Source organism: Oncorhynchus mykiss, chromosome 16 (assembly GCF_013265735.2).
Source record: "Oncorhynchus mykiss isolate Arlee chromosome 16, USDA_OmykA_1.1, whole genome shotgun sequence".
NCBI lineage: Eukaryota > Metazoa > Chordata > Actinopteri > Salmoniformes > Salmonidae > Oncorhynchus > Oncorhynchus mykiss.
The window spans coordinates 2,252,213-2,280,055 of NC_048580.1; the positions used below are offsets into that span (position 1 = coordinate 2,252,213).

At 43.5% G+C, this 27,843-nt stretch overlaps 1 protein-coding gene across 3 annotated transcripts in view; it reads right to left on the reverse strand.

Annotated features, from left to right (window-relative positions):
* Window positions 1-274: 274 nt before the first annotated feature.
* The window catches only part of eif2ak2 (eukaryotic translation initiation factor 2-alpha kinase 2), a 36,090-nt gene continuing 8,521 nt past the window's right edge, over window positions 275-27,843 (reverse strand). Inside the window, exons 2-20 of one of the 3 annotated variants that reach the window (XM_036945759.1) lie at window positions 22,469-22,601; window positions 18,127-18,394; window positions 17,655-17,818; window positions 17,432-17,558; window positions 17,253-17,326; window positions 15,157-15,330; window positions 14,935-15,067; window positions 14,401-14,465; window positions 13,125-13,221; window positions 12,881-12,915; window positions 12,744-12,786; window positions 8,639-8,715; window positions 8,349-8,468; window positions 8,110-8,238; window positions 6,839-7,037; window positions 6,585-6,743; window positions 5,954-6,052; window positions 2,496-2,558; window positions 275-656 (exon numbers count right to left, since the gene is read on the reverse strand). In XM_036945759.1, the coding sequence (XP_036801654.1) occupies window positions 519-656; window positions 2,496-2,558; window positions 5,954-6,052; window positions 6,585-6,743; window positions 6,839-7,037; window positions 8,110-8,238; window positions 8,349-8,468; window positions 8,639-8,715; window positions 12,744-12,786; window positions 12,881-12,915; window positions 13,125-13,221; window positions 14,401-14,465; window positions 14,935-15,067; window positions 15,157-15,330; window positions 17,253-17,326; window positions 17,432-17,558; window positions 17,655-17,818; window positions 18,127-18,394; window positions 22,469-22,581 (2,277 nt within the window). In that variant the 5' untranslated portion in view covers window positions 22,582-22,601 and the 3' untranslated portion in view covers window positions 275-518. 3 annotated transcript variants of the gene reach the window in all.

A 27,843-nucleotide genomic window follows, 5' to 3' on the forward strand; every position in this document is an offset into this window, starting at 1 on the left:
AGCATTTCACTGTAAGGTCTACTACACCTCTTGTATTCAGCATTTCACTGTAAGGTCTACTACACCTGTTGTATTCAGCATTTCACTGTGAGATCTACACCTGTTGTATTCAGCATTTCACTGTGAGATCTACACCTGTTGTATTCAGCATTTCACTGTGAGATCTACACCTGTTGTATTCAGCATTTCACTGTAAGGTCTACTACACCTGTTGTATTCAGCATTTCACTGTAAGTTCTACTACACCTGTTGTATTCAGCATTTCACTGTGAGGTTCTACTACACCTGTTGTATTCAGCATTTCACTGTGAGGTCTACACCTGTATTCGGCGCATGTGACAAATAAAGTTTGATTTGATTTGTTTTGATCTAGGATCAGATCATTTTGTTGTTTTGTTGGATGTTCAGGGCCTGCATTCATAGCTCTCAGAGTAGAGAACTGATCTAGAATCAGTTGTGCATTTTATATCACAATGAATACTATTCCCGAGAGCCTTTATGAATTCCACTGACTGTCTTTAGACTGTTCTGTTGTCTTGATGGAAGTTTTGATCTCTGGTCAGAACACAAGAACACTCATTCAGTTTTATCTTCAGCTGCCTGGCATCTGGTCTATCCTCTGGGTTGGCACACAGCATCGACTCTATCACCTTGTTCTGTAACACAACCACACACAGTATCCACTCTATCACATTGTTCTGTAACACAAACACACACAGTATCCACTCTATCACCTTGTTCTGTAACACAACCACACACAGTATCCACTCTATCACCTTGTTCTGTAACACAAACACACACAGTATACACTCTATCACCTTGTTCTGTAACACAACCACACACAGTATCCACTCTATCACCTTGTTCTGTAACAAAACCACACACAGTATCCACTCTATCACATTGTTCTGTGACACAACCACACACAGTATCCACTCTATCACCTTGTTCTGTAACACAACCACACACAGTATCCACTCTATCACCTTGTTCTGTAACACAACCATACACAGTATACACTCTATCACCCTGTTCTGTAACACAACCATATTGTTCTGTAACACAAGCACACACAGTATCCACTCTATCACCTTGTTCTGTAACACAACCACACACAGTATCCACTCTATCACCTTGTTCTGTAACACAACCACACATAGTATCCACTCTATCACCTTGTTCTGTAACACAACCACACACAGTATCCACTCTATCACCTTGTTCTGTAACACAACCACACACAGTATCCACTCTATCACCTTGTTCTGTAACACAACCACACACAGTATCCACTCTATCACCTTGTTCTGTAACACAACCACACACAGTATCCACTCTATCACCTTGTTCTGTAACACAACCACACACAGTATCCACTCTATCACATTGTTCTGTAACACAACCACACACAGTATCCACTCTATCACATTGTTCTGTAACACAACCACACACAGTATCCACTCTATCACCTTGTTCTGTAACACAACCACACACAGTATCCACTCTATCATCTTGTTCTGTAACACAAACACACACAGTATCCACTCTATCACCTTGTTCTGTAACACAACCACACACAGTATCCACTCTATCACCTTGTTCTGTAACACAACCATATTGTTCTGTAACACAAGCACACACAGTATCCACTCTATCACCTTGTTCTGTAACACAACCACACACAGTATCCACTCTATCACCTTGTTCTGTAACACAACCACACACAGTATCCACTCTATCACCTTGTTCTGTAACACAACCACACACAGTATCCACTCTATCATCTTGTTCTGTAACACAAACACACACAGTATCCACTCTATCACCTTGTTCTGTAACACAACCACACACAGTATCCACTCTATCACCTTGTTCTGTAACACAACCACACACAGTATCCACTCTATCACCTTGTTCTGTAACACAACCACACACAGTATCCACTCTATCACCTTGTTCTGTAACACAACCACACACAGTATCCACTCTATCACCTTGTTCTGTAACACAACCACACACAGTATCCACTCTATCACATTGTTCTGTAACACAACCACACACAGTATCCACTCTATCACCTTGTTCTGTAACACAACCATACACAGTATACACTCTATCACCTTGTTCTGTAACACAACCATATTGTTCTGTAACACAAGCACACACAGTATCCACTCTATCACCTTGTTCTGTAACACAACCACACACAGTATCCACTCTATCACCTTGTTCTGTAACACAACCACACACAGTATCCACTCTATCACCTTGTTCTGTAACACAACCACACACAGTATCCACTCTATCACATTGTTCTGTAACACAACCACACACAGTATCCACTCTATCACCTTGTTCTGTAACACAAACACACACAGTATCCACTCTATCACCTTGTTCTGTAACACAAACACACACAGTATCCACTCTATCACCTTGTTCTGTAACACAAACACACACAGCATCCACACAGTTCTAAATACATGTATGCGTACCTCTAAGTTGAACTGCGTGTTGAACTGTTGAGGAAAAATCTGTCTTCTGACATCATTCCAGACCTAAACAAGGAATACACACAGTGATGATGTGGTGCATTCTGGTTGTAGGCCTACAGCCCATGACAGTTCAGGAGTACACTACGTCAAAGTCATTGACACACAAGCGCCTTCCGGAAAGTATTCACACCCCTTGACTTTTCTGTTGCGTTACAAAGTGGGATTCAAATGCATTTAAATTGTCATTTTTTTGTAGTTAACGATCTACACAGAATACTCTGTAATGTCAAAGAGGAAGAATTCAAAAAAAATAGTTTTTTTATGAATGGAAAATTAAACACTAATATCTCTTGATTAGATAAGTATTCAACCCCGAGTCAATACATGTTAGAATCAGATTTGGCAGTGATTAGAGCTGTGCGTCTTTCTGGGTAAGTCTGGGTAAGTCTCTAAGAGTGATTACAGCTGTGAGTCTCTAAGAGCTTTGCACACCTGGATTGTACAATATTTGCCCATTATTCTTTTTAAAAATTCTTCATGCTCTGTGACCTTGGTGGTTGATCATCGCTAGACTTTTTCAAGTCCTGCCATATATTTTCAAGCCGAGTTAAGTTCAAACTGTAACTAGGCCACTCAGGAACAATCAATGTCATCCATTTATTTTTCTCCTGAAAAACTCCCTTGCTGATAAACATACCCATAACATGACGCAGTTACTCTTCATATTTTCAAAAATGTTGGGTTGTGTTGGAGTTGCTCCAAACACTTTGTATTCAGGACAAATAGTGCCATATTTTTTTGCAGTATTACTTTAGTGAGTTGTTGCATACAGGATGCATGTTTTGGTATATTTGTATTCTGTACAGACTTCCTTCTTTCCACTCTGTCCTTTAGGTTAGTATTGTGGAGTAACTACAATATTGTTGATCCATCCTCAGTTTCCTCCTGTCACAGCTATTAAACTCTGTAACTGTTTTAAAGTCACCATTGGCCTCATTGTGAAAATCCCTGAGCGGGTTTCCTTCCTCTCCGGCAACTGAGTTAGGAAGGGCGTCTGTTTCTTTGTAGTGACCGAGTCTATTGATACACCATCCAAAGTGTAATTAATAACTTCACCATGCTCAAAGGGATATTCAATGTCTGCTTTTTTATGTTTACCCATCTACCAATAGGTGCCCTTCTTTGAGAGGTATTGGAAAACCTCCCTGGTCTTTGTGTTTGATTCTGTGTTTAAAATTCACTGCTCGACTGAGGGATCCTACAGATAATTGTGTGTGTTGTACAGAGACGGTGTAGTCATTTAAAAATCATGTGGCTTGTTAAGCAAATGATTACTCCTGAACTTATTCAGACTTGCCATAACAAAGGGGTTGAATACCTATTGACTCAAAACATTTCATTGTTAATTCATTTGTAAACATTTCTAAAAACATAACTCCACTTTGACATTATGGGGTATTGTGTGTAGATCAGTGGCACAAAATCAAGCTACGTAAAATAAATGACATTTAATCCATTTTAAATTCAAGTTGTCACACATCAAAATGCGGGAAAAGTCCAGGTGTGTGAAAACTTTGGTAAGGCATTGTAGACCCTACATGACAGTGTTATCTACAGTCGTGGCCAAAAGTTTTGAGGATGACACAAATATTAATTTTCACAAAGTCTGCTGCCTCAGTTTGTATGATGGCAATTTGCATATATTCCAGAATGTTATGAAGAGTGATCAGATGAATTGCAATTAATTGCAAAGTCCCTCTTTGCCATGCAAATGAATGGAATCCCCCCCAAACATTTCCACTGCATTTCAGCCCTGCCACAAAAGGGCCAGCTGACATCATGTCAGTGATTCTCTCGTTAACACAGGAGTGAGTGTTGACGAGGACAAAGCTGGAGATCACTCTGTCATGCTGACTGAGTTCGAATAACAGACTGGAAGCTTCAAAAGGATGGTGGTGCTTGGAATCATTATTCTTCCTCTGTCAACCATGGTTACCTGCAAGGAAACACACGCCGTTATCATTGCTTTGCACAAAAAGGGCTTCACAGGCAAGGATATTGCTGCCAGTAAGATTGCACCTAAATCAACCATTTATCAGATCATCAAGAACTTCAAGGAGAGCGGTTCAATTGTTGTGAAGAAGGCTTCAGGGTGCCCAAGAAAGTCCAGCAAGCGCCAGGACCATCTCTTAAAGTTGATTCAGCTGGGGGATTGGGGCACCACCAGTACAGAGCTTGCTCAGGAATGGCAGCAGGCAGGTGTGAGTGCATCTGCACGCACAGTGAGGCGAAGACTTTTGGAGAATGGCCTGGTGTCAAGAAGGGCAGCAAAGAAGCTACTTCTCTCCAGGAAAAACATCAGGGACAGACTGATATTATGCAAAAGGTACAGGGATTGGACTGCTGAGGACTGGGGTAAAGTCATTTTCTCTGATGAATCCCCTTTCTGATTGTTTGGAGCATCCGGAAAAAAGCTTGTCAGGAGAAGACAAGGTGAGCGCTACCATCAGTCCGGTGTCATGCCAACATTAAAGCATCCTGAGACCATTCATGTGTGTGGGGTTGCTTCTCAGCCAAGGGAGTGGGCTCACTCACAATTTTGCCTAAGAACACATCCAAGAATAAAGAATGGTACCAACAGCAACTTCTCCCAACCATCCAGGAACAGTTTGGTGTGGAACAATACCTTTTCCAGTATGATGGAGCACCTTGCCATAAGGCAAAAGTGATAACTAAGTGGCTCGGGGAACAAAATATAGATATTTTGGGTCCATGGCCAGAAAACTCCCCAGACCTTAATCCCATTGAGAACTTGTGGTCAATCCTCAAGAGGCGGGTGGACAAACAAAACCCCACAAATTCTGACAAACTCCAAGCATTGATTATGCAAGAATGGGCTGCCATCAGTCAGGATGTGGCCCAGAAGTTAATTGCCACCATGCCAGGGCGGATTGCAGAGGTCTTGAAAAAGAAGGGTCAACACTGCAAATATTAACTCTTTGCATCAACTTCATGTAATTGTCAATAAAAGCCTTTGACACGTATGAAATGCTTGTAATTATACTTCAGTATCCATAGTAACATCTGACAAAAAATATCTAAAGACACTGAAGCAGCAAACTTTGTGAAGATTAATATTTGCGTCATTCTCAAAACTATTGGCCAGGACTGTACTATTAGTACCTCAGAAAGCCATTTGCTTTGCTAGTTATAGCCTAATGTTAGCTATCTAGCTAACATTGAAGCTAGCTGGTTAGCTACCTAGCTAACATTGAAGCTAGCTGGTTAGCTACCTAGCTAGCATTGAAGCTAGCTGGTTAGCTACCTAGCTAACATTGAAGCTAGCTGGTTAGCTACCTAGCTAACATTGAAGCTAGCTGGTTAGCTACCTAGCTAACATTGAAGCTAGCTGGTTAGCTTTTTCTTAATCTTTCCTTAATTCCTTCCATCAAAGTCACCTCTGCTTTCTCCATCCCAGACAGGTTCCAGAGCAGTTCAAAGTAGATCAGACCCAAAGCAAAGATGTCCACCTTTCTGTCGTAGGAGGTCTGGTTCCTCTGTTCACACACATCGGACATTAAACTCATAGAAATGTTTCATCTCTTACTGCAGTGATTCTTGGTCGTATACACCTCACCTCAAACACATGGTTATGGTCTTGTACCATTTCAGATATATAGTTGAAATGTATTAAATTTTGAGCTTGCATCCCAATATTACACTTTATATACACATCACAGAAGACTGAACTATAACGAAACCATTTGACATTGAAACACCAGATTTACGGTGTTTAAAAAAAATAAATGTTTATGAATTATATAATTATGAAAAATAATAATAACATTCCACCCATGAGGCCACTAGAGGGCGATCATGTCATTTGACTGCAGGAAAGGGCTACAGGGTCAATCTGCAGATAAAACAATAACAAAGTGTCTGGTAAAAAGTGTTTTGGTAAAAAAAAGCTCAGGGATACGCCTAAATGTAACCCCGAATTCATAGACAGAGCTATGGATGCAAGGACAGACCATCCCAAATATTGTTTTAACCCTGTTTTGAAGGTACACAGTGTGTGTTTACATTTACCTGCTCGGGGGCCATGTAGGACTTGGTTCCTGTCTTCTTCGTTCTCTCCAGCAGGTTCTCATCGTTGTCGTTATCTTCTGCCGTCACCAGACCAAAGTCCCCGATCTTTACCTCTCCCTTCCCCTCTCCGTCACTCATACCGAACATGATGTTAGCAGGCTAGAAGAAGAAGAAGAAGAAGCTGTTCAAATATGAATATGTCCGGTCATAAACCTGTGATGGACCAGGATAAATAGTAAGTCGTGACAGCCTACCTTTAGGTCTCTGTGTAGGAGTTTCTTGGAGTGGATGTATTCTACCCCGTTCACTATCTGCTGGGTGATGTGTAGACTCTCCTCCCTGCGTTTGGGTTTCCGATGAGCGTTCCTCTCGTCGATCCACACTTTTAGAGTCCTCTTGTCACATAGTTCCATCTGGATGTACAGGAACTCAGAGGACGAACTGCTGCCTGAACTAAAGCAGCAGGAAGTAAAAGAACAATTATCATGCTTTCAGTTTGTCGGTCAAATGTTCTGAAATGGGAGCAGACCTTACTGAAATGGGAACAGACCTTAATGAAATGGGAACAGACCTTACTGAAATGGGAACAGACCTTACTGAAATGGGAACAGACCTTACTGAAATGGGAACAGACCTTACTGAAATGGGAGCAGCAACTTATACCAATAAAAGGGAAACTATGATTGTTCTTTATATGTGCTACGGCTATGATATGGGGTCATTTATCTACCTTAGTTGAATACACTGATTAAGTCCCTCGAGATAATGTTTTTTCCATTTATGTTTTGAGGCTGGACTTTAGCACTTATAGGTTGTTAGCATGTAGGGCGGTGGGTCCCTTTTAGGTCCCAGCTCATGGTGGATCCCTTTTAGCTCCCAGCTCATGGTGAGTCCCTTTTAGGTCCCAGCTCATGGTGGGTTCCTTTTAGGTCCCAGCTCATGGTGAGTCCCTTTTAGGTCCCAGCTCATGGTGGGTCCCTTTTAGCTCCCAGCTCATGGTGAGTCCCTTTTAGGTCCCAGCTCATGGTGGGTTCCTTTTAGGTCCCAGCTCATGGTGAGTCCCTTTTAGGTCCCAGCTCATGGTGGGTCCCTTTTAGCTCCCAGCTCATGGTGAGTCCCTTTTAGGTCCCAGCTCATGGTGGGTTCCTTTTAGGTCCCAGCTCATGGTGGGTCCCTTTTAGGTCCCAGTTCATGGTGGGTCCCTTTTAGCTCCCAGCTCATGGTGGGTCCCTTTTAGGTCCCAGCTCATGGCGGGTTCCTTTTAGGTCCCAGCTCATGGTGGGTGCCTTTTAGGTCCCAGCTATTGTTGCTAGTCAACTTACAGTGGACACTCCCATGAGTGTATATTAAAACTCTCCTAAAACCCCAACCTGTTTCATTTAATTTGTTGTCAGTGACTCTTTGTTAGTTCCCATTTCTGTTTGAATGACATTATTGGGGAACGTAACACTAACATGCAAAATGTCATTATTCAAATAACATCTCCCATAGTGCAATGGGACAGGGACAGTAGTAATAATGTTACTCTGAAGTGGTGTCGCTCTCAGAGGTGGTGTCACATCGGTACGCGGTGTCCTCCAGCCAGGCGGTGTAGTAGCGTACTATGTTGGGGTGCTGAAGATCTGCTAAGGCACCAACCTCCCGCTTAGCTTTCCTGAGGAAAGAGTCACAGGTAAATAAATCCATCAGTGTTATTATACAGCGGCTGGGTCGAGTGAAAGATATCACTTCGATTGCTAAAGTAACAGAACACAATCGACTTACCCTTTACTCAGTACTATCTTCACGGCAAAATACTTCTGCTCCAGTTCCCGCCGCGCCTTATAAACGTTGCCAAAGCCTCCTTTGCCAATCTTCTCTATTGAATCAAACTCGGACAAAAACCTGAGATAATAAATCACATTTAAATAATCAATCCATCAACATGATCAGACTGTTTTGTGATCAGTATAGATGAGTATTCCCATCAGCAACAGATTTCAATGCCATCTGCTTTATACATTAAATAGATAAATGACTATCGTTGTCATGCTGAAAGTAACCCCATAATGTACCTAGATTTAACTGGTTGGTTGGATGTCCTTCCACTTGACAAGGTTCCTAAATTGTTGCCTTTTAAATTGGGACCTTCCTTAAAAAAAACAACAATGACAAACACTCAATCAACATTTAATAATGCAGTCCATATATCCTCAACAGCAGGGGTGGGCAACTTTGATGGGGGCCCACCATAAATCTGAAGTCATGGTGAGGGGCAGCAGCTGCTCGCAGGTTTTCGTACCCACCTCCGTGACGTTTCCGTTATAGTCGGTAATAGCCGTATTTTGGCCGTTCATTTGTTTTTGTTTAGAAAAGCTGCTAAATTAAATTGGCACCGCCCAATTGTCCGTGAGAAGATAAAACATCCCAAAACTCCCCAAATACCGGTGTGCCAAGCTTGTAGCGTCATACCCAAGAAGAATCGAGGCTGTAATCGCTGCCAAAGGTGCTTCAACAAAGTACTGAGTAAAGGGTCTGAATACTTATATTAAACGTGATATCAGTTATTTTTTGTATAAATTTGCTAAAAAAAACAACAACTGTTTTTGCTTTGTCATTCTGGGGTATTGTGATGTCATTCTGGGGTATTGTGATGTCATTCTGGGGTATTGTGATGTCATTGTGAGGTATTGTGATGTCATTAGGGGGTATTGTGATGTCATTATGGGGTATTGTAATGTCATTATGGGGTATTGTGATGTCATTATGGGGTATTGTGATGTCATTATGGGGTATTGTAATGTCATTATGGGGTATTGTGATGTCATTATGGGGTATTGTGATGTTATTATGGGGTATTTTGTGAAGATTGAAGAGGGGGGAAAAAACTATTTAATCCATTTTAGAATAAGGCTTTAACGTAACAAAATGTGTTAAACGTCAAGGGGTCTGAATACTTTCCGAATGCACTGTATTTTATTAATCACACGCGTAAAGCATACAGATATAGAGCGTTTGAGGGGAAATCTGTCAGACGGCGCTTTTATAACACCAATCACTGCAGCAACGATTGTAAATGCAATCGTGTGTCAAAAAATAGTTTTCTGGGCCACAATTAAAAATAGCTGTTTTTTTTAAATGGTATTCTACACATTTTGCCATAGAGTGTAGAGCAAATGTTGCGGTTTTAAAGCAAGTTTGACGCAATTCTACACATTTTGCCATAGAGTGTAGAGCAAATGTTGCGGTTTTAAAGCAAGTTTGACGCAATTCTACACATTTTGCCATAGAGTGTAGAGCAAATGTTGCGGTTTTAAAGCAAGTTTGACGCAATTCTACACATTTTGCCACAGAGTGTAGAGCAAATGTTGCGGTTTTAAAGCAAGTTTGACGCAATTCTACACATTTTGCCACAGAGTGTAGAGCAAATGTTGCGGTTTTAAAGCAAGTTTGACGCAATTCTACACATTTTGCCATAGGGTGGAGACATTTTTGTTTGTAGTTTTAAATATGATATCTGAGTGAGATTGACTAACAAAACGACCGGTAATTCGACCATGATAACACGTTTAGATTGCTGAGTTAGTTTAGCGGGCCAGCTGTCTAAAAAAATGTTCGCTGACTGACTATCAGTGACTGACATAACGAGAAAAACTGCTGATGCACAACCACATTTAGAAATTGCACCTTGTGTATTCCGCTATTCTAGTAAGTTGAGACCCCAACTGAATTCCCACCAAAATTCAATAATAATTCTCTTTTGATCCGAGGGCCTTCAAAAGGCGGCAGTTGCCGATCCCTGCTATATAGCATCTTTACAGAGTAGCCTCCACAACAAACTGCTCGAAGAGCAAACCTGTAGTTGTGGTTCAGTTACCATAACAGTAATCACATAGTCAGTTGCAGCCAAATATATCCTTGTACTTTTCTTAAATATTTAACTATATCTTGTCAAACAAGTTGAAATTGAAAAGACTGTTTGGTTTCTACATCTTTTTATTAGATTTTCTACATTGCAGAAAATGTTTTGCTACCTCTGGTACTGGGGGCCTTGAATGTGTGCAAGGCATCATCAACTCAGCAGATTAATCAGGTATTTTGGAGTTCAATGTTCAACCCGGTGTCCAAAAACGGAGGTCTCCATTGAAGTTTGTGGGTCTTCCAGCAGGACGGGGCGGCAGGGTAGCCTAGTGGTTAGAGCGTTTGGACTAGTAACCGAAAGGTTGCAAGTTCATACCCCCGAGCTGACAAGGTACAAATCTGTCGTTCTGCCCCTGAACAGGCAGTTAACCCACTGTTCCTAGACAGTCATTGAAAGTAAGAATTTGTTCTTAACTGACTTGCCTTGTTAAATAAAGGTAAAAAAAATATGAAAGGACAACTACCGCAAACACACGTCAAACTCACGCCAAACTCACGTCAAACACACGTCAAACTCACGTCAAACACACGTCAAACACACGTCAAACACACGTCAAACTCACGTCAAACTCACGCCAAACTCACGTCAAAAACACGTCAAACACACGTCAAACTCACGCCAAACACACGCCGAACTCACGCCAAACACACGTCGAACTCACGTCGAACACACGTCGAACTCACGTCGAACACACGTCGAACACACGTCGAACTCACGTCGAACTCACGTCGAACTCACGCCGAACTCACGCCGAACTCACGCCGAACTCACGCCGAACACACGTCGAACACACGTCGAACTCACGTCGAACACACGTCGAACACACGTCGAACACACGTCGAACTCACGTCGAACTCACGCCGAACTCACGCCGAACTCACGCCGAACTCACGCCGAACTCACGTCAAACACACGTCAAACTCACGTCAAACTCACGTCAAACTCACGTCAAACACACGTCAAACACACGTCAAACTCACGTCAAACTCACGTCAAACACACGTCAAACACACGTCAAACTCACGTCAAACACACGTCAAACACACGTCAAACACACGTCAAACACACGTCAAACTCACGTCAAACTCACGTCAAACACACGTCAAACACACGTCAAACACACGTCAAACACACGTCAAACTCACGTCAAACACACGTCAAACACACGTCAAACACACGTCAAACACACGTCAAACTCACGTCAAACTCACGTCAAACACACGTCAAACACACGTCAAACTCACGTCAAACACACGTCAAACACACGTCAAACACACGTCAAACTCACGTCAAACACACGTCAAACACACGTCAAACACACGTCAAACACACGTCAAACACACGTCAAACTCACGTCAAACTCACGTCAAACACACGTCAAACACACGTCAAACTCACGTCAAACACACGTCAAACACACGTCAAACACACGTCAAACTCACGTCAAAAAGCACAGAAGAGATGTTCAAAGGTTCTGGAGTGACCAGTGAAGAGTCCAGACCTGAATCACATCCAGAACCTATGGCCAGATCTAAAAACAGCAGTTGGCGTCCAGACCTGAATCACATCCAGAACCTATGGCCAGATCTAAAAACATCAGTTGGCGTCCAGACCTGAATCACATCCAGAACCTATGGCCAGATCTAAAAACAGCAGTTGGCGTCCAGACCTGAATCACATCCAGAACCTATGGCCAGATCTAAAAACAGCAGTTGGCGTCCAGACCTGAATCACATCCAGAACCTATGGCCAGATCTAAAAACAGCAGTTGGCGTCCAGACCTGAATCACATCCAGAACCTATGGCCAGATCTAAAAACAGCAGTTGGCGTCCAGACCTGAATCACATCCAGAACCTATGGCCAGATCTAAAAACAGCAGTTGGCGTCCAGACCTGAATCACATCCAGAACCTATGGCCAGATCTAAAAACATCAGTTGGCGGAGGAAGCCCCTCAAACGTTGAAGATTTAGAGCAGGTTGTCGCTGAAGAGGGGGCCAAACTGTCAGTAGAAAGGTGCCTACAATAAGTCTGTCTGCAGTCATCTTGGCCAAAGGCTGTGTAGTAACTCAGAGGTGCCAATCACGTATCATATATATAGTTTTTAAAAACGGACATTTACAAAAAATACAATAGTTATTTTTCTATTTTAACTTGTTTAAAGAAGAATTTGGAATGATTTAAGAAAAGTGGCAATACATTTCACCACAGCTGTAAGTAAGTGTATAATTAAGATAATTATATATTGGAGACTAATACCTGTTTGGTCTTGACCGGTGACATCAGGAAGTTAGCTGCTAGTCTAAAGGAGAGGTCAGAGGTCAGATAGTCCAGGTATTGGAGTATAAAATAAAAACAACTTCATCTTGAAAGAAGAGTCTTGAATTGGGTCTTACCTTATTTTAGGCTTCACATTTACAGGGCTTTCAACCTGCTTATAGAATAGAACAAAATAGAATAGAACAGAATAGAACAGAACAGAACAGAACAGAATAGAATAGAACAGATTTGCTGTCACAAGAATACCCAATGTCTTACACCATGCTTAAAGAGACAATACGTGTTTATGTTGACAGTATCACCGCTCACATCCTGTGATTCGTTGAGCTGAAGCTATAGCAACAACAACAGGATCTGTACCTTGGGGGAGCTGACGTTAACGGAGTCTGTGAATATGATGGACTCACTGGTACTTCCTGGAATACTCAAGGATGATGGTGTTGCGTCCTGGGATTCCCTGGGAGAATTTAAAATAAAATATATACTTTATTGTCAATTTTCAAAGGAAATTGATTGATTTGCTGTTACAATAGGCATAAAAACACCTTCAGTCTAAGGCTTTCATGGTTTTCACACTGATATTCAATTCCAAATAATGTTTTATTTTCAGTTGAGCTGCACCCAGACAGTGTTGCTCCATACCTTACCATGTACTGGAGGGGGGTATAGAGGATAGTCCTCCATCTTACCATGTACTGGAGGGGGTTAGAGGATAGTCCTCCATCTTACCATGTACTGGAGGGGGTTAGAGGATAGACATCCATCTCACCATGTACTGGAGGGGGTTAGAGAGGATAGTCCTCCATCTTACCATGTACTGGAGGGGGGTATAGAGGATAGTCCTCCCTCATACCATGTACTGGAGGGGGTTAGAGTATAGTACTCCATCTTACCATGTACTGGAGGGGGGTATAGAGGATAGTCCTCCATCTTACCATGTACTGGAGGGGGTTAGAGGATAGTCCTCCATCTTACCATGTACTGGAGGGGGGTATAGAGGATAGTCCTCCATCTTACCATGTACTGGAGGGGGTTAGAGGATAGTCCTCCCTCATACCATGTACTGGAGGGGGTTAGAGTATAGTACTCCATCTTACCATGTACTGGAGGGGGGTATAGAGGATAGTCCTCCATCTTACCATGTACTGGAGGGGGTTAGAGGATAGTCCTCCATCTTACCATGTACTGGAGGGGGGTATAGAGGATAGTCCTCCATCTTACCATGTACTGGAGGGGGTTAGAGGATAGTCCTCCATCTTACCATGTACTGGAGGGGGTTAGAGGATAGTCCTCCATCTTACCATGTACTGGAGGGGGTATTTAGGATAGGCCTCCAGTTTACCATGTACTGGAGGGCGTTAGAGAGGATAGTCCTCCATCTTACCATGTACTGGAGGGGGCTAGAGAGGATAGTCCTCCATCTTACCATGTACTGGAGGGGGTTAGAGAGGATAGTCCTCCATCTTACCATGTACTGGAGGGGGCTAGAGAGGATAGTCCTCCCTCTTACCATGTACTGGAGGGGGCTAGAGAGGATAGTCCTCCATCTTACCATGTACTGGAGGGGGCTAGAGAGGATAGTCCTCCATCTTACCATGTACTGGAGGGGGCTAGAGAGGATAGTCCTCCATCTTACCATGTACTGGAGGGGGCTAGAGAGGATAGTCCTCCATCTTCTGAAACTGTTGATCTGCAAGACACCTATAAACCACAACATAGAGATAAAGAACACAGTCAACAGAGACAGACAGACACTTGTCTACTTTACATTATAGAGAAATATAAACATTTGAAACTAGGAGAGGCTATTTTCAGGAAAGGCTGTTGGCCCGAGGGGTGAACGTTAATGTCCCGGGCCCGAGGGGTGAACGTTAATGTCCCGGGCCCGAGGGGTGAACGTTAATGTCCCGGGCCCGAGGGATGAACGTTAATGTCCCGGGCCCGAGGGGTGAACGTTAATGTCCCGGGCCCGTCAGGAAATTCGTCTTAGGCCGGGATTCAATCCGATCGCACCTTTTAAAGGAAATGTTTCCATGTTTCACATTCAAAGTAACGCTGCATATGTCAGCTTAATCGGGCGTTAGCGCGCTGTAACACATATCTACAGCCGATCGGATTGAATCTGGGCCTGCTGTTAATAACCAGTGTACTGATGACTGTAAACGTCTACCTGGCTGTTCCAGTCAGACTGTTCTTGAAGAGCAGACCATGCTAACTGAGCAGCTTGTTGTTTGGCCTGTTTGGCTGTCTTACCCAAACCATTTGGGTATTCTCTCTGGTCAATCAATACTTTATAAACGAATCTGTGTGGGGACAAAATAGGTCATATTTTTTTTCAGTGACATTTAATGACAGTTGGGATATGATCTTCTCATAGTGTCTGTAGACTCACTGAGGGTCGTGTGACGGTCCGCTCTTCTCCACCAGTTTAAAGTCAGGAAACCGTTTGGTTTTCTGACAGTAGTGGTTGAGTATACCTATGAAGTTGGTCTCCTCTGTTGTAATGAAGCTGTATCGTTCTGGAACATTCTGTTCTGGGCTCATATTCATGTGTTCAACCTTCTCACTGGAAGACATAAGAAATCAAAACACAATGTTTATGCTAGGCTGCTAATTATGTGACAGATATGCTTCAATAACAGACGACTACAGCTACGGAGGAGTACAGACGACTACAGCTACGGCGGAGTACAGACCACTACAGCTACGGAGGAGTACAGACGACTACAGCTACGGAGGAGTACAGACGACTACAGCTACGGAGGAGTACAGACCACTACAGCTACGGAGGAGTACAGACGACTACAGCTACGGAGGAGTATAGACGACTACAGCTACGGAGGAGTACAGACGACTACAGCTACGGAGGAGTACAGACCACTACAGCTAAGGAGGAGTATAGACGACTACAGCTACGGAGGAGTATAGACGACTACAGCTACAGCGGAGTACAGACGACTACAGCTACGGAGGAGTACAGACCACTACAGCTACGGAGGAGTACAGGCCACTACAGCTACGGCGGAGTACAGACCACTACAGCTACGGCGGAGTACAGACGACTACAGCTACGGAGGAGTACAGACCACTACAGCTACGGCAGAGTACAGACCACTACAGCTACGGCAGAGTACAGACGACTACAGCTACGGCAGAGTACAGACCACTACAGCTACGGCGGAGTACAGACCACTACAGCTACGGCAGAGTACAGACCACTACAGCTACGGCAGAGTACAGACGACTACAGCTACGGAGGAGTACAGACCACTACAGCTACGGCAGAGTACAGACGACTACAGCTACGGCAGAGTACAGACGACCACAGCTACGGCGGAGTACAGACGACTACAGCTACGGAGGAGTACAGACGACTACAGCTACGGCAGAGTACAGACGACTACAGCTACGGCAGAGTACAGACGACTACAGCTACGGAGGAGTACAGACGACTACAGCTACGGAGGAGTACAGACGACTACAGCTACGGCGGAGTACAGACGACTACAGCTACGGTGGAGTACAGACGACTACAGCTACGGCGGAGTACAGACGACTACAGCTACGGAGGAGTACAGACCACTACAGCTACGGAGGAGTACAGACGACTACAGCTACGGAGGAGTACAGACGACTACAGCTACGGAGGAGTACAGACGACTACAGCTACGGCAGAGTACAGACGACTACAGCTACGGAGGAGTACAGACGACTACAGCTACGGCAGAGTACAGACCACTACAGCTATGGCAGAGTACAGACCACTACAGCTACGGCAGAGTACAGACGACTACAGCTACGGCGGAGTACAGACCACTACAGCTACGGCAGAGTACAGACGACTACAGCTACGGCAGAGTACAGACGACTACAGCTACGGCGGAGTACAGATGACTACAGCTACGGCAGAGTACAGACCACTACAGCTACGGAGGAGTACAGACGACTACAGCTACGGTGGAGTACAGACCACTACAGCTACGGCGGAGTACAGACGACTACAGCTACGGCGGAGTACAGACGACTACAGCTACGGCAGAGTACAGACCACTACAGCTACGGAGGAGTACAGACGACTACAGCTACGGTGGAGTACAGACCACTACAGCTACGGCGGAGTACAGACCACTACAGCTACGGCAGAGTACAGACCACTACAGCTACGGCGGAGTACAGACCACTACAGCTACGGAGGAGTACAGACGACTACAGCTACGGAGGAGTACAGACCACTACAGCTACGGCGGAGTACAGACCACTAGGCGGAGTACAGACCACTACAGCTACGGCAGAGTACAGACCACTACAGCTACGGAGGAGTACAGACGACTACAGCTACGGCGGAGTACAGACCACTACAGCTACGGCAGAGTACAGACGACTACAGCTACGGTGGAGTACAGACCACTACAGCTACGGCGGAGTACTTGGTAATATATGCACTGGAGACTTCGAAGAACAATAAAATAAATAAATGTTTTGTCTTACCTGAGGACCACAACCTTTGGATCCAATTCCTCCTTGGGTTTTCCAGTGGCGCCATTGCAGTTTTCATCTGCAGTCTTGGGAAATAAAACATTGTTAACTTCCCCACTATCGTTAAATACCATTTAGATTATCCTACCATGAGATATAGTGTGTCTACGATGTGGCCTAATAACCCTTACCCCTGTAGTCTGACTACTGCCACATAACTCCAGGTAGACCTGCATTGCTGCTTCCTCCTTAGCCTCCTTCTTCGTGTTCCCAAAGCCCTCTGGGTATTCTTTCGCACCTACCACATACCTACAGCATCTGACATACAACACACACACACCTTTAGTTTTGGATATGACCCTTCGCAACGGCAATAGCAAGTGAATAACTTTAGAGTACTGTATGAAGTGTTACTGTGAGGTGTTGTTGGGTCCAACACGCGTTTCCTCCAAAGCCTTTAGAGACAGCTTGTTCTTCTGGCTGTGTTCATTCAGCCAGCACACGTAGTTGGGCTGGGAGATAACTGCTCGGACAGGAGGGGCTGGAGACGGAGCAGGTGACGGAGGACATGAAACCGACTGTTGAAAAACATTACGCAGGTCGTCAGGTCTCAAACTGTATGTTTGATGCTCCCACAAGTCAATATATTCTGTAACTAAACATTCCATACGATAGTACGGACTTTGTCAATCAAAATGTCACCAGGGACTGTATTTCAGAGTAGGAGAGCTGAGTTAGATTCAGTTCAGCATCTTACGTCACAATTAATAATGTGATATGGACAGAGGGACCTGATCCTAGATCAGCACTCTGCGATGCTTGATACATACGGCCCTGGTCAACGCCTGTTACCATCAGTAGAATAAAAAGAAAAGGCTGTTCTTACTGCATCCTTCTGCTCTGTCGTCTCCGTCACGCCAGTCAGAGCATGTTTATCCTTCTGCTCTGTCGTCTCCGTCACGCCAGCCAGAGCATGTTTATCCTTCTGCTCTGTCGTCTTCGTCACGCCAGCCAGAGCATGTTTATCCTTCTGCTCTGTCGTCTCCATCATGCCAGCCAGAGCATGTTTAGCAGCATTCTGTTTGGCCTCTTTCTTGTTCTTTCCAACCCCGTTAGGATAGGCATGGCCTTTAATCACCACCCTCAGAGTGAAGCTGGGGGAAAGGGGGAATGTTTAAGGCAATAATTAATGAATAAATGACTGAATGATTTAATTAAATGAATGAATTTTTTCATGATTACAGTACACACTACATTTGAGTCATTTAGCAGATGCTCTTACACAAAACAACTACAGTAGGTGAGACCATCTTAAGGTAACTAGGTGGGACCATCTTAAGGTAACTAGGTGGGACCATCTTAAGGTAACTAGGTGGGACCATCTTAAGGTAACTAGGGGAGACCATCTTCAGGTAACTAAGTGGGACCATCTTTTGGTAACTAGGTGGGACCATCTTAAGGTAACTAGGTGGGACCATCTTAAGGTAACTAGGTGAGACCATCTTCAGGTAACTAGGTGGGACCATCTTAAGGTAACTAGGTGAGACCATCTTTTGGTAACTAGGTGGGACCATCTTAAGGTAACTAGGTGAGACCATCTTAAGGTAACTAAGTGAGACCATATTTTGGTAACTAGGTGAGACCTTCTTCAGGTAACTAGGTGAGACCATCTTCAGGTAACTAGGTGGGACCATCTTAAGGTAACTAAGTGAGACCATCTTCAGGTAACTAGGTGGGACCATCCTAAGGTAACTAGGTGAGACCATCTTAAGGTAACTAAGTGGGACCATCTTAAGGTAACTAAGTGGGACCATCTGTCCACATCTGTCAGGTCCTTCAGCGTCTCCTGGAGAACCAGCTTTTCTTTAAAGCGGAGAAGTGTGAATTCCATCGCTCCACCATCTCCTTCCAAGGATACGTCATCGCTGCTGGACATATACAGATGGATCCAGACAGGGTGAGAGCGATGGTGGATTGGCCTCAACCCGCATCCAGAATGCAGCTGCAACTTTTCCTGGGATTTGCTAACTCCTACCGCCGCTTCATCCGAGGTTACAGCACCCTGGCTTCCCCTCTCAGCACTCACCGCTCCCAAGGTACCTTTCACGATTCACTACAGCCCCCACCTTAATCAATTCCGGAACTGTCCAGTCAGTTCATGGTGGAGGTCGACGACTTGGATGACTCGGAGTGAGGGCCGTCCTGTCCCAGCGTTCTACCCGGGACCAAAAGCTGCACCCCTGTGCTTTTCTCTCCCATCATCTTACCCCTGCTATGATGTGGGTAATCGAGTACTCCTTGTCGTCAATATGGCGTTGGAGGAGTGGAGGCACTGGTTGGAGGGGGCGGAACACCCATTCTTATTATGAACTGACCATAAGAACCTGAAATATCTCCGCACCTTCAAGTGCCTCAACTCTAGGCAGGTTTGTTGGGCCCTGTTATTCACCCGTTTCAATTTCACTCTCTCCTACCGCCTGGCGTCCAAGAATGTGAAACCTGACGCACTCTCACATTTGTATAGCCGTGCTGCTACTCCATCTGACCCCGAGACCATCCTCCTTACTTCCTGTCCAACGGCTGCAGTCGTCTGGGGTATAGAGACCCTGGTCTGTAAGGTGCAGCATTCCCAGGCAGAACCCGATAGGGGATCCGGCTAACCGGATGTTTGTCCCGGACTCTGCCCGTTCTCCGGTCCTGGAATGGGCACATTACCCAAGACTGACCTGCCATCTAGTCTCCCGTCGGACCCTGGCTTTCATCCGACGATGCTTTTGGTTACTTCCATGGTTCCTGGAAGGCCACCGCATTTGTCTCCGCATTCGTCGCCACCTGCACTGTGTGCGCACAAAATAAGACTGAGGCACGCTCTGGCTGGCCTTCTCCAAGCGCTCCCTGTTCCTCACCGCCCCTGGTCACATATATCCCTGGACTTTGTTACTGGTCTTCCTCTGTCAGATGACAACACCCCGATCCTGACGGTGGTGATAGGTTTTCTAAAGCCGCCCATATATCCCCCTTCCTAAGTTGCCTTCAGTCAAGGAGACGGCTCAGCTCATGGTGCAACACGTCTTCCGGATCCATGAACTTCCAGTCGACATGGTCTCCGATCACGGTCCTCAGTTCTCGACCCAGTTCTGGAAGGCGTTCTGAAAGCTCATTGGGTCATAGGCCAGCCTGTCCTCTGGTTTTAACCCTCAATCTGACAGCCAATCTAACGGCTATCAGCTCGGGCACAGGATATAGCTTTCCACTCGGGACCTGCACCTTATAAAGACTTCCTCATATTTGTTCTCCTGTTCTATTGGTTTCCATTCAACTTTCTTTCATTGTCTAGCAGCCAAAGGCATAATCCTAGTCGTATTAGCAAACAATGATAGTTGTTACATCTTTAGATCTCCCCTCTTAGATCCCCTCTTTCTAAATGTTGAACAGATATTTCCATCTCTGTCAATGAAACTGCTCGCATGTGCAGTGTGCATTTGACATTTTCAGTTTTTTTTCCAGCAAATTGCATTTTGGAACATTTGTGCATTTACCCACTGAAAAGAAAGGGGGTATACCTGGGTAAAAATTCTAACATTTGTAAAAGAAAATGTAGGAAAAATAAAACACTAGATCTTGATTAGATAAGTATTAAACCCCCTGAGTCAATACATTAGAATCACCTTTAGCAGCGATTACAGCTGTGAGTCTTTCTGGGTAAATCTCTAAGTGCCTTGCACACCTGGATTGAGCAAACTTTTCCCATTATTCTTTTCAAAATTCTTCAAGCTCTGTCACATTGGTTGTTGATCATGGCTAGACAACCATTTTCAGGTCGTGCCATAGATTTTCAAGTAGATTTAGGTCAAAACTGTAACTTCCTTCTTTTCACTCTGTCATTTAGGTTAATATTGTGGAGTAACTACAATGTTGTTGATCCATCCTCAGTTTCCTCCTATCACAGCCATTAAACTCTAACTGTTTTACAGTCACCATTGGTCTCATGGTGAAATCTCTGAGCAGTTTCCTTCCTCTCCAGCAACTGAGTTAGGAAGGACGTCTGTATCTTTGTAGTGACCGGGTGTATTGATACACCAGTGTAATTAATAACTTCACCGTGACCAAAGGGAGATACAATGTCTTTGGAAAACATTATTGGTCTTTGTGGTTGAATCTGTGTTTGAAATTCACTGCTTGTCTGAGGAACCTTGTCTGAGGAACCTTGTCTGAGGAACCTTACAGATAATTGTATGTTTTGGGGTACAGAGATGAGGTAGTCATGAAACATTATTGTTAAACACTATTATAGCACTATTAGTCCATGGAGCTTATTATGTGACTTAAGCAAAGTTAAGCAAAGTTCTACTCCTATTTATTATGTGACTTGAGAAGTAAAGTTCTACTCCTATTTATTATGTGATTTGTTAAGTAAAGTTCTACTCCTATTCATTATGTGATTTGTTAAGTAAAGTTCTACTCCTATTTATTATGTGACTTGTTAAGTAAAGTTCTACTCCTATTTATTATGTGATTTGTTAAGTAAAGTTCTACTCCTATTTATTATGTGACTTGTTAAGTAAAGTTCTACTCCTATTTATTATGTGATTTGTTAAGTAAAGTTCTACTCCTATTTATTATGTGACTTGTTAAGTAAAGTTCTACTCCTATTTATTTTGTGATTTGTTAAGTAAAGTTCTACTCCTATTTATTATGTGACTTGTTAAGTAAAGTTCTACTCCTATTTATTATGTGATTTGTTAAGTAAAGTTCTACTCCTATTTATTATGTGACTTGAGAAGTAAAGTTCTACTCCTATTTATTATGTGACTTGTTAAGTAAAGTTCTACTCCTATTTATTATGTGATTTGTTAAGTAAAGTTCTACTCCTATTTATTATGTGACTTGTTAAGTAAAGTTCTACTCCTATTTATTTTGTGATTTGTTAAGTAAAGTTCTACTCCTATTTATTATGTGATTTGTTAAGCAAAGTTGTTCTATTTAGGATTACCATAACAAAGGAGTTTAATACTTATTGACTAAAGACATTTCAGTTTTTCAGTTTTAATTAATTTGTAAAAATTTCAAAAAACATAATTCCATTTTTTTTTTACTTTATGGGGTATTGTGTATGGAGAAGTGATAAACAACCTCTATTGAATCAATTTTAATGTCAGGCTGTAACAAAACAAGTCTAGAGGTGTGACCACTCTCTGAAGGCAGCTCTGCCAGTTGAATAGACTGACGTTTTCAGGTGATCCGGTCCTACTGTTCCAACCTCCTCAAACTTGATGTCAGAGATCTGACGTTGTCTCTGAGCATACTCGTACAGTATGGAGATGTAGTTTGTGGAATCCATGGCTTAAAATGTTGTTGAATCTGTAAGAAATAAAAGGGGAAGTAAAAACAAAGGAATATCAAATCAAGACAACAATTATATAAAATGGGCCTGGATTGGGCCTGGATTGTTTTGTGCGCATAATCAATACGCGTAAATTACCTAATAAATTGATACGCAAACAATATTAAGGACACAAGCTCCTTATCAAAGGTGAGAGCAACCATGGCTGATAGTGTTTATTTGACTAGGCAAGTCAGTTAAGAACAAATTCTTATTTTCAATGACAGCCTAGGAACAGTGGGTTAACTGCCTGATCAAGGGCAGAAAGACAGATTTGTACCTTGTCAGCTCAGGGGTTTGAACTTGCAACCTTCCGATTACTAGTCCAACGCTCGAACCACTAGGCTACCCTGCCGCCTCTACACTCTAACCACTAGGCTACCCTGCTGCCTCTACACTCTAACCACTAGGCTACCTGCCGCCCCTACACTCTAACCACTAGGCTACCCTGCAGCCTCTACACTCTAACCACTAGGCTACCTGCCGTCCCTACACTCTAACCACTAGGCTACCCTGCAGCCTCTACACTCTAACCACTAGGCTACCCTGCCGCCTCTACACTCTAACCACTAGGCTACCCTGCAGCCTCTACACTCTAACCACTAGGCTACCTGCCGTCCCATGGAGGTCTCTCCTTCCGGTTAGTTCAATTGGCAAACAATAAATAAACATTCTGCAACAATGCTCAAAGTCATAACATAGTGCTAATATCGTTTTCATAACTTAAGGGCCGTCCACACCAAGAACGAGAACTATAACTTCAGGGCCGTCCACACCAAGAATGAGAACTATAACTTTAGGGCCGTCCACACCAAGAACGAGAACTATAACTTCAGGGCCGTCCACATTAAGAACGAGAACTATAACTTCAGGGCCGTCCACACCAAGAACGAGAACTATAACTTCAGGGCCGTCCACACAAAGAACCAGAACTATAACTTCAGGGCCGTCCACACCAAGAACGAGAACTATAACTTCAGGGCCGTCCACACCAAGAACGAGAACTATAACTTCAGGGCCGTCCACACCAAGAACGAGAACTATAACTTCAGGGCCGTCCACACCAAGAACGAGAACTATAACTTCAGGGCCGTCCACACCAAGAACGAGAACTATAACTTCAGGGCCGTCCACACCAAGAACGAGAACTATAACTTCAGGGCCGTCCACACCAAGAACGAGAACTATAACTTCAGGGCCGTCCACAACAAGAACGAGAACTATAACTTCAGGGTCGTCCACACCAAGAACGAGAACTATAACTTCAGGGCCGTCCACACCAAGAACGAGAACTATAACTTCAGGGCCGTCCACACCAAGAACGAGAACTATAACTTCAGGGCCGTCCACACCAAGAACGAGAACTATAACTTCAGGGCCGTCCACACCAAGAACGAGAACTATAACTTCAGGGCCGTCCACACCAAGAGCGAGAACTATAACTTCAGGGTCGTCCACACCAAGAACGAGAACTATAACTTCAGGGCCGTCCACACCAAGAACGAGAACTATAACTTCAGGGCCGTCCACACCAAGAACGAGAACTATAACTTCAGGGCCGTCCACACCAAGAACGAGAACTATAACTTCAGGGCCGTCCACACCAAGAGCGAGAACTATAACTTCAGGGCCGTCCACACCAAGAACGAGAACTATAACTTCAGGGCCGTCCACACCAAGAACGAGAACTATAACTTCAGGGCCGTCCACACCAAGAACGAGAACTATAACTTCAGGGCCGTCCACACCAAGAACGAGAACTATAACTTCAGAGTCGTCCACACCAAGACTGAGAACTATAACGATATAGATATTTTGGATTGTTCTAATTCAAGTGAACAGGAGCGTTCACACTACAACGATAACCACAAAAAGACTGAAGAACGATAACCAGAGCAATCGTTTGGATTACTTTCAGAGCCCCCCCCCCCCCCCCCCCCCCCTGTCCCTTCCAATTAGAAACCATTGACAACCAGTAGTGTAGTGCAGGGTATACCCACTTATTTTTCACTGGGCATTGCGTATACTCACTTCTTAATCCCCATGATGCGTATCAAAGTAATGTACTGGGGTTATACACCGTATCAATTAATAAGGCTGATGGAACAGATCAGAATGTTTAAAATGTTGGGTAAACCATTATCTCTTCACATTTTAAGAGCAGCAATGTGCAGACGACGGTAGGCCTATCCTCAAAATGTTACAAAATGCAATTTGCGGAAGATACAGTTCTAAAATGCACATGGCAATTTCATGGACAGAGATGGACTAATATGACTAGGATAATGCAGTTTCATGGACAGAGATGGACTAATACGACTAGGATAATGCAGTTTCATGGACAGAGATGGACTAATACGACTAGGATAATGCAGTTTCATGGACAGAGATGGACTAATACGACTAGGATAATGCAGTTTCATGGACAGAGATGGACTAATACGACTAGGATAATGCAGTTTCATGGACAGAGATGGACTAATACGACTAGGATAATGCAGTTTCATGGACAGAGATGGACTAATACGACTAGGATGATGCAGTTTCATGGACAGAGATGGACTAATACGACTAGGATGATGCAGTTTCATGGACAGAGATGGACTAATACGACTAGGATAATGCAGTTTCATGGACAGAGATGGACTAATATGACTAGGATAATGCAGTTTCATGGACAGAGATGGACTAATACGACTAGGATAATGCAGTCTCATGGACAGAGATGGACTAATACGACTAGGATGATGCAGTTTCATGGACAGAGATGGACTAATACGACTAGGATAATGCAGTTTCATGGACAGAGATGGACTAATACGACTAGGATAATGCAGTTTCGTGGACAGAGATGGACTAATACGACTAGGATAATGCAGTTTCATGGACAGAGATGGACTAATACGACTAGGATAATGCAGTTTCATGGACAGAGATGGACTAATACGACTAGGATAATGCAGTTTCATGGACAGAGATGGACTAATATGACTAGGATAATGCAGTTTCATGGACAGAGATGGACTAATACGACTAGGATAATGCAGTTTCATGGACAGAGATGGACTAATACGACTAGGATAATGCAGTTTCATGGACAGAGATGGACTAATACGACTAGGACAATGCAGTTTCATGGACAGAGATGGACTAATACGACTAGGATAATGCAGTTTCATGGACAGAGATGGACTAATACGACTAGGATAATGCAGTTTCATGGACAGAGATGGACTAATACGACTAGGATAATGCAGTTTCATGGACAGAGATGGACTAATACGACTAGGATAATGCAGTTTCATGGACAGAGATGGACTAATACGACTAGGATAATGCAGTTTCATGGACAGAGATGGACTAATACGACTAGGATGATGCAGGTTCATGGACAGAGATGGACTAATACGACTAGGATGATGCAGTTTCATGGACAGAGATGGACTAATACGACTAGGATAATGCAGTTTCATGGACAGAGATGGACTAATACGACTAGGATAATGCAGTTTCATGGACAGAGATGGACTAATACGACTAGGATAATGCAGTTTCATGGACAGAGATGGACTAATACGACTAGGATAATGCAGTTTCATGGACAGAGATGGACTAATACGACTAGGATAATGCAGTTTCGTGGACAGAGATGGACTAATACGACTAGGATAATGCAGTTTCGTGGACAGAGATGGACTAATACGACTAGGATAATGCAGTTTCATGGACAGAGATGGACTAATACGACTAGGATAATGCAGTTTCATGGACAGAGATGGACTAATACGACTAGGATAATGCAGTTTCATGGACAGAGATGGACTAATATGACTAGGATAATGCAGTTTCATGGACAGAGATGGACTAATACGACTAGGATAATGCAGTTTCATGGACAGAGATGGACTAATACGACTAGGATAATGCAGTTTCATGGACAGAGATGGACTAATACGACTAGGATAATGCAGTTTCATGGACAGAGATGGACTAATACGACTAGGATAATGCAGTTTCATGGACAGAGATGGACTAATACGACTAGGATAATGCAGTTTCATGGACAGAGATGGACTAATACGACTAGGATAATGCAGTTTCATGGACAGAGATGGACTAATACGACTAGGATAATGCAGTTTCATGGACAGAGATGGACTAATACGACTAGGATAATGCAGTTTCATGGACAGAGATGGACTAATACGACTAGGATGATGCAGGTTCATGGACAGAGATGGACTAATACGACTAGGATGATGCAGTTTCATGGACAGAGATGGACTAATACGACTAGGATAATGCAGTTTCATGGACAGAGATGGACTAATACGACTAGGATAATGCAGTTTCATGGACAGAGATGGACTAATACGACTAGGATAATGCAGTTTCATGGACAGAGATGGACTAATACGACTAGGATAATGCAGTTTCATGGACAGAGATGGACTAATACGACTAGGATAATGCAGTTTCGTGGACAGAGATGGACTAATACGACTAGGATAATGCAGTTTCGTGGACAGAGATGGACTAATACGACTAGGATAATGCAGTTTCATGGACAGAGATGGACTAATACGACTAGGATAATGCAGTTTCATGGACAGAGATGGACTAATACGACTAGGATAATGCAGTTTCGTGGACAGAGATGGACTAATACGACTAGGATAATGCAGTTTCATGGACAGAGATGGACTAATACGACTAGGATAATGCAGTTTCATGGACAGAGATGGACTAATACGACTAGGATAATGCAGTTTCATGGACAGAGATGGACTAATACGACTAGGATAATGCCTTTGGCTGCTAGACAATGAAAGAAAGTTGAATGGAAACCAATGGAAAAAGGAAAACGCATGTGAGGACTTCTTTATAAAATATTAGCCTCCATTTTTCTATGGTGTGATTTAGGCTATATGCTACTTTAAAGCAAGGTAAGACATGCCTTATTATATGATGTGAAACATCCAGGTTTCAAATGATTTTGAAACCTGCCTCTCCCTAATGTCAATATGCCTTGTCCATTGCTTTTTTTGGTTAGTGATTATTGTCTTATTGTCAGGCGTGTGCGTACCGGTAGATAAGTCAGGTGCAGGAGAGCAGAGAGTTGTGAACAGGCGCAGACTTTTTTTAGGATCAAAATAACAGACGGACGCAACAGCGTCAAACCTCCAGCCAATTGGCAAAAGTGCAAAGCGCGCAAAACAG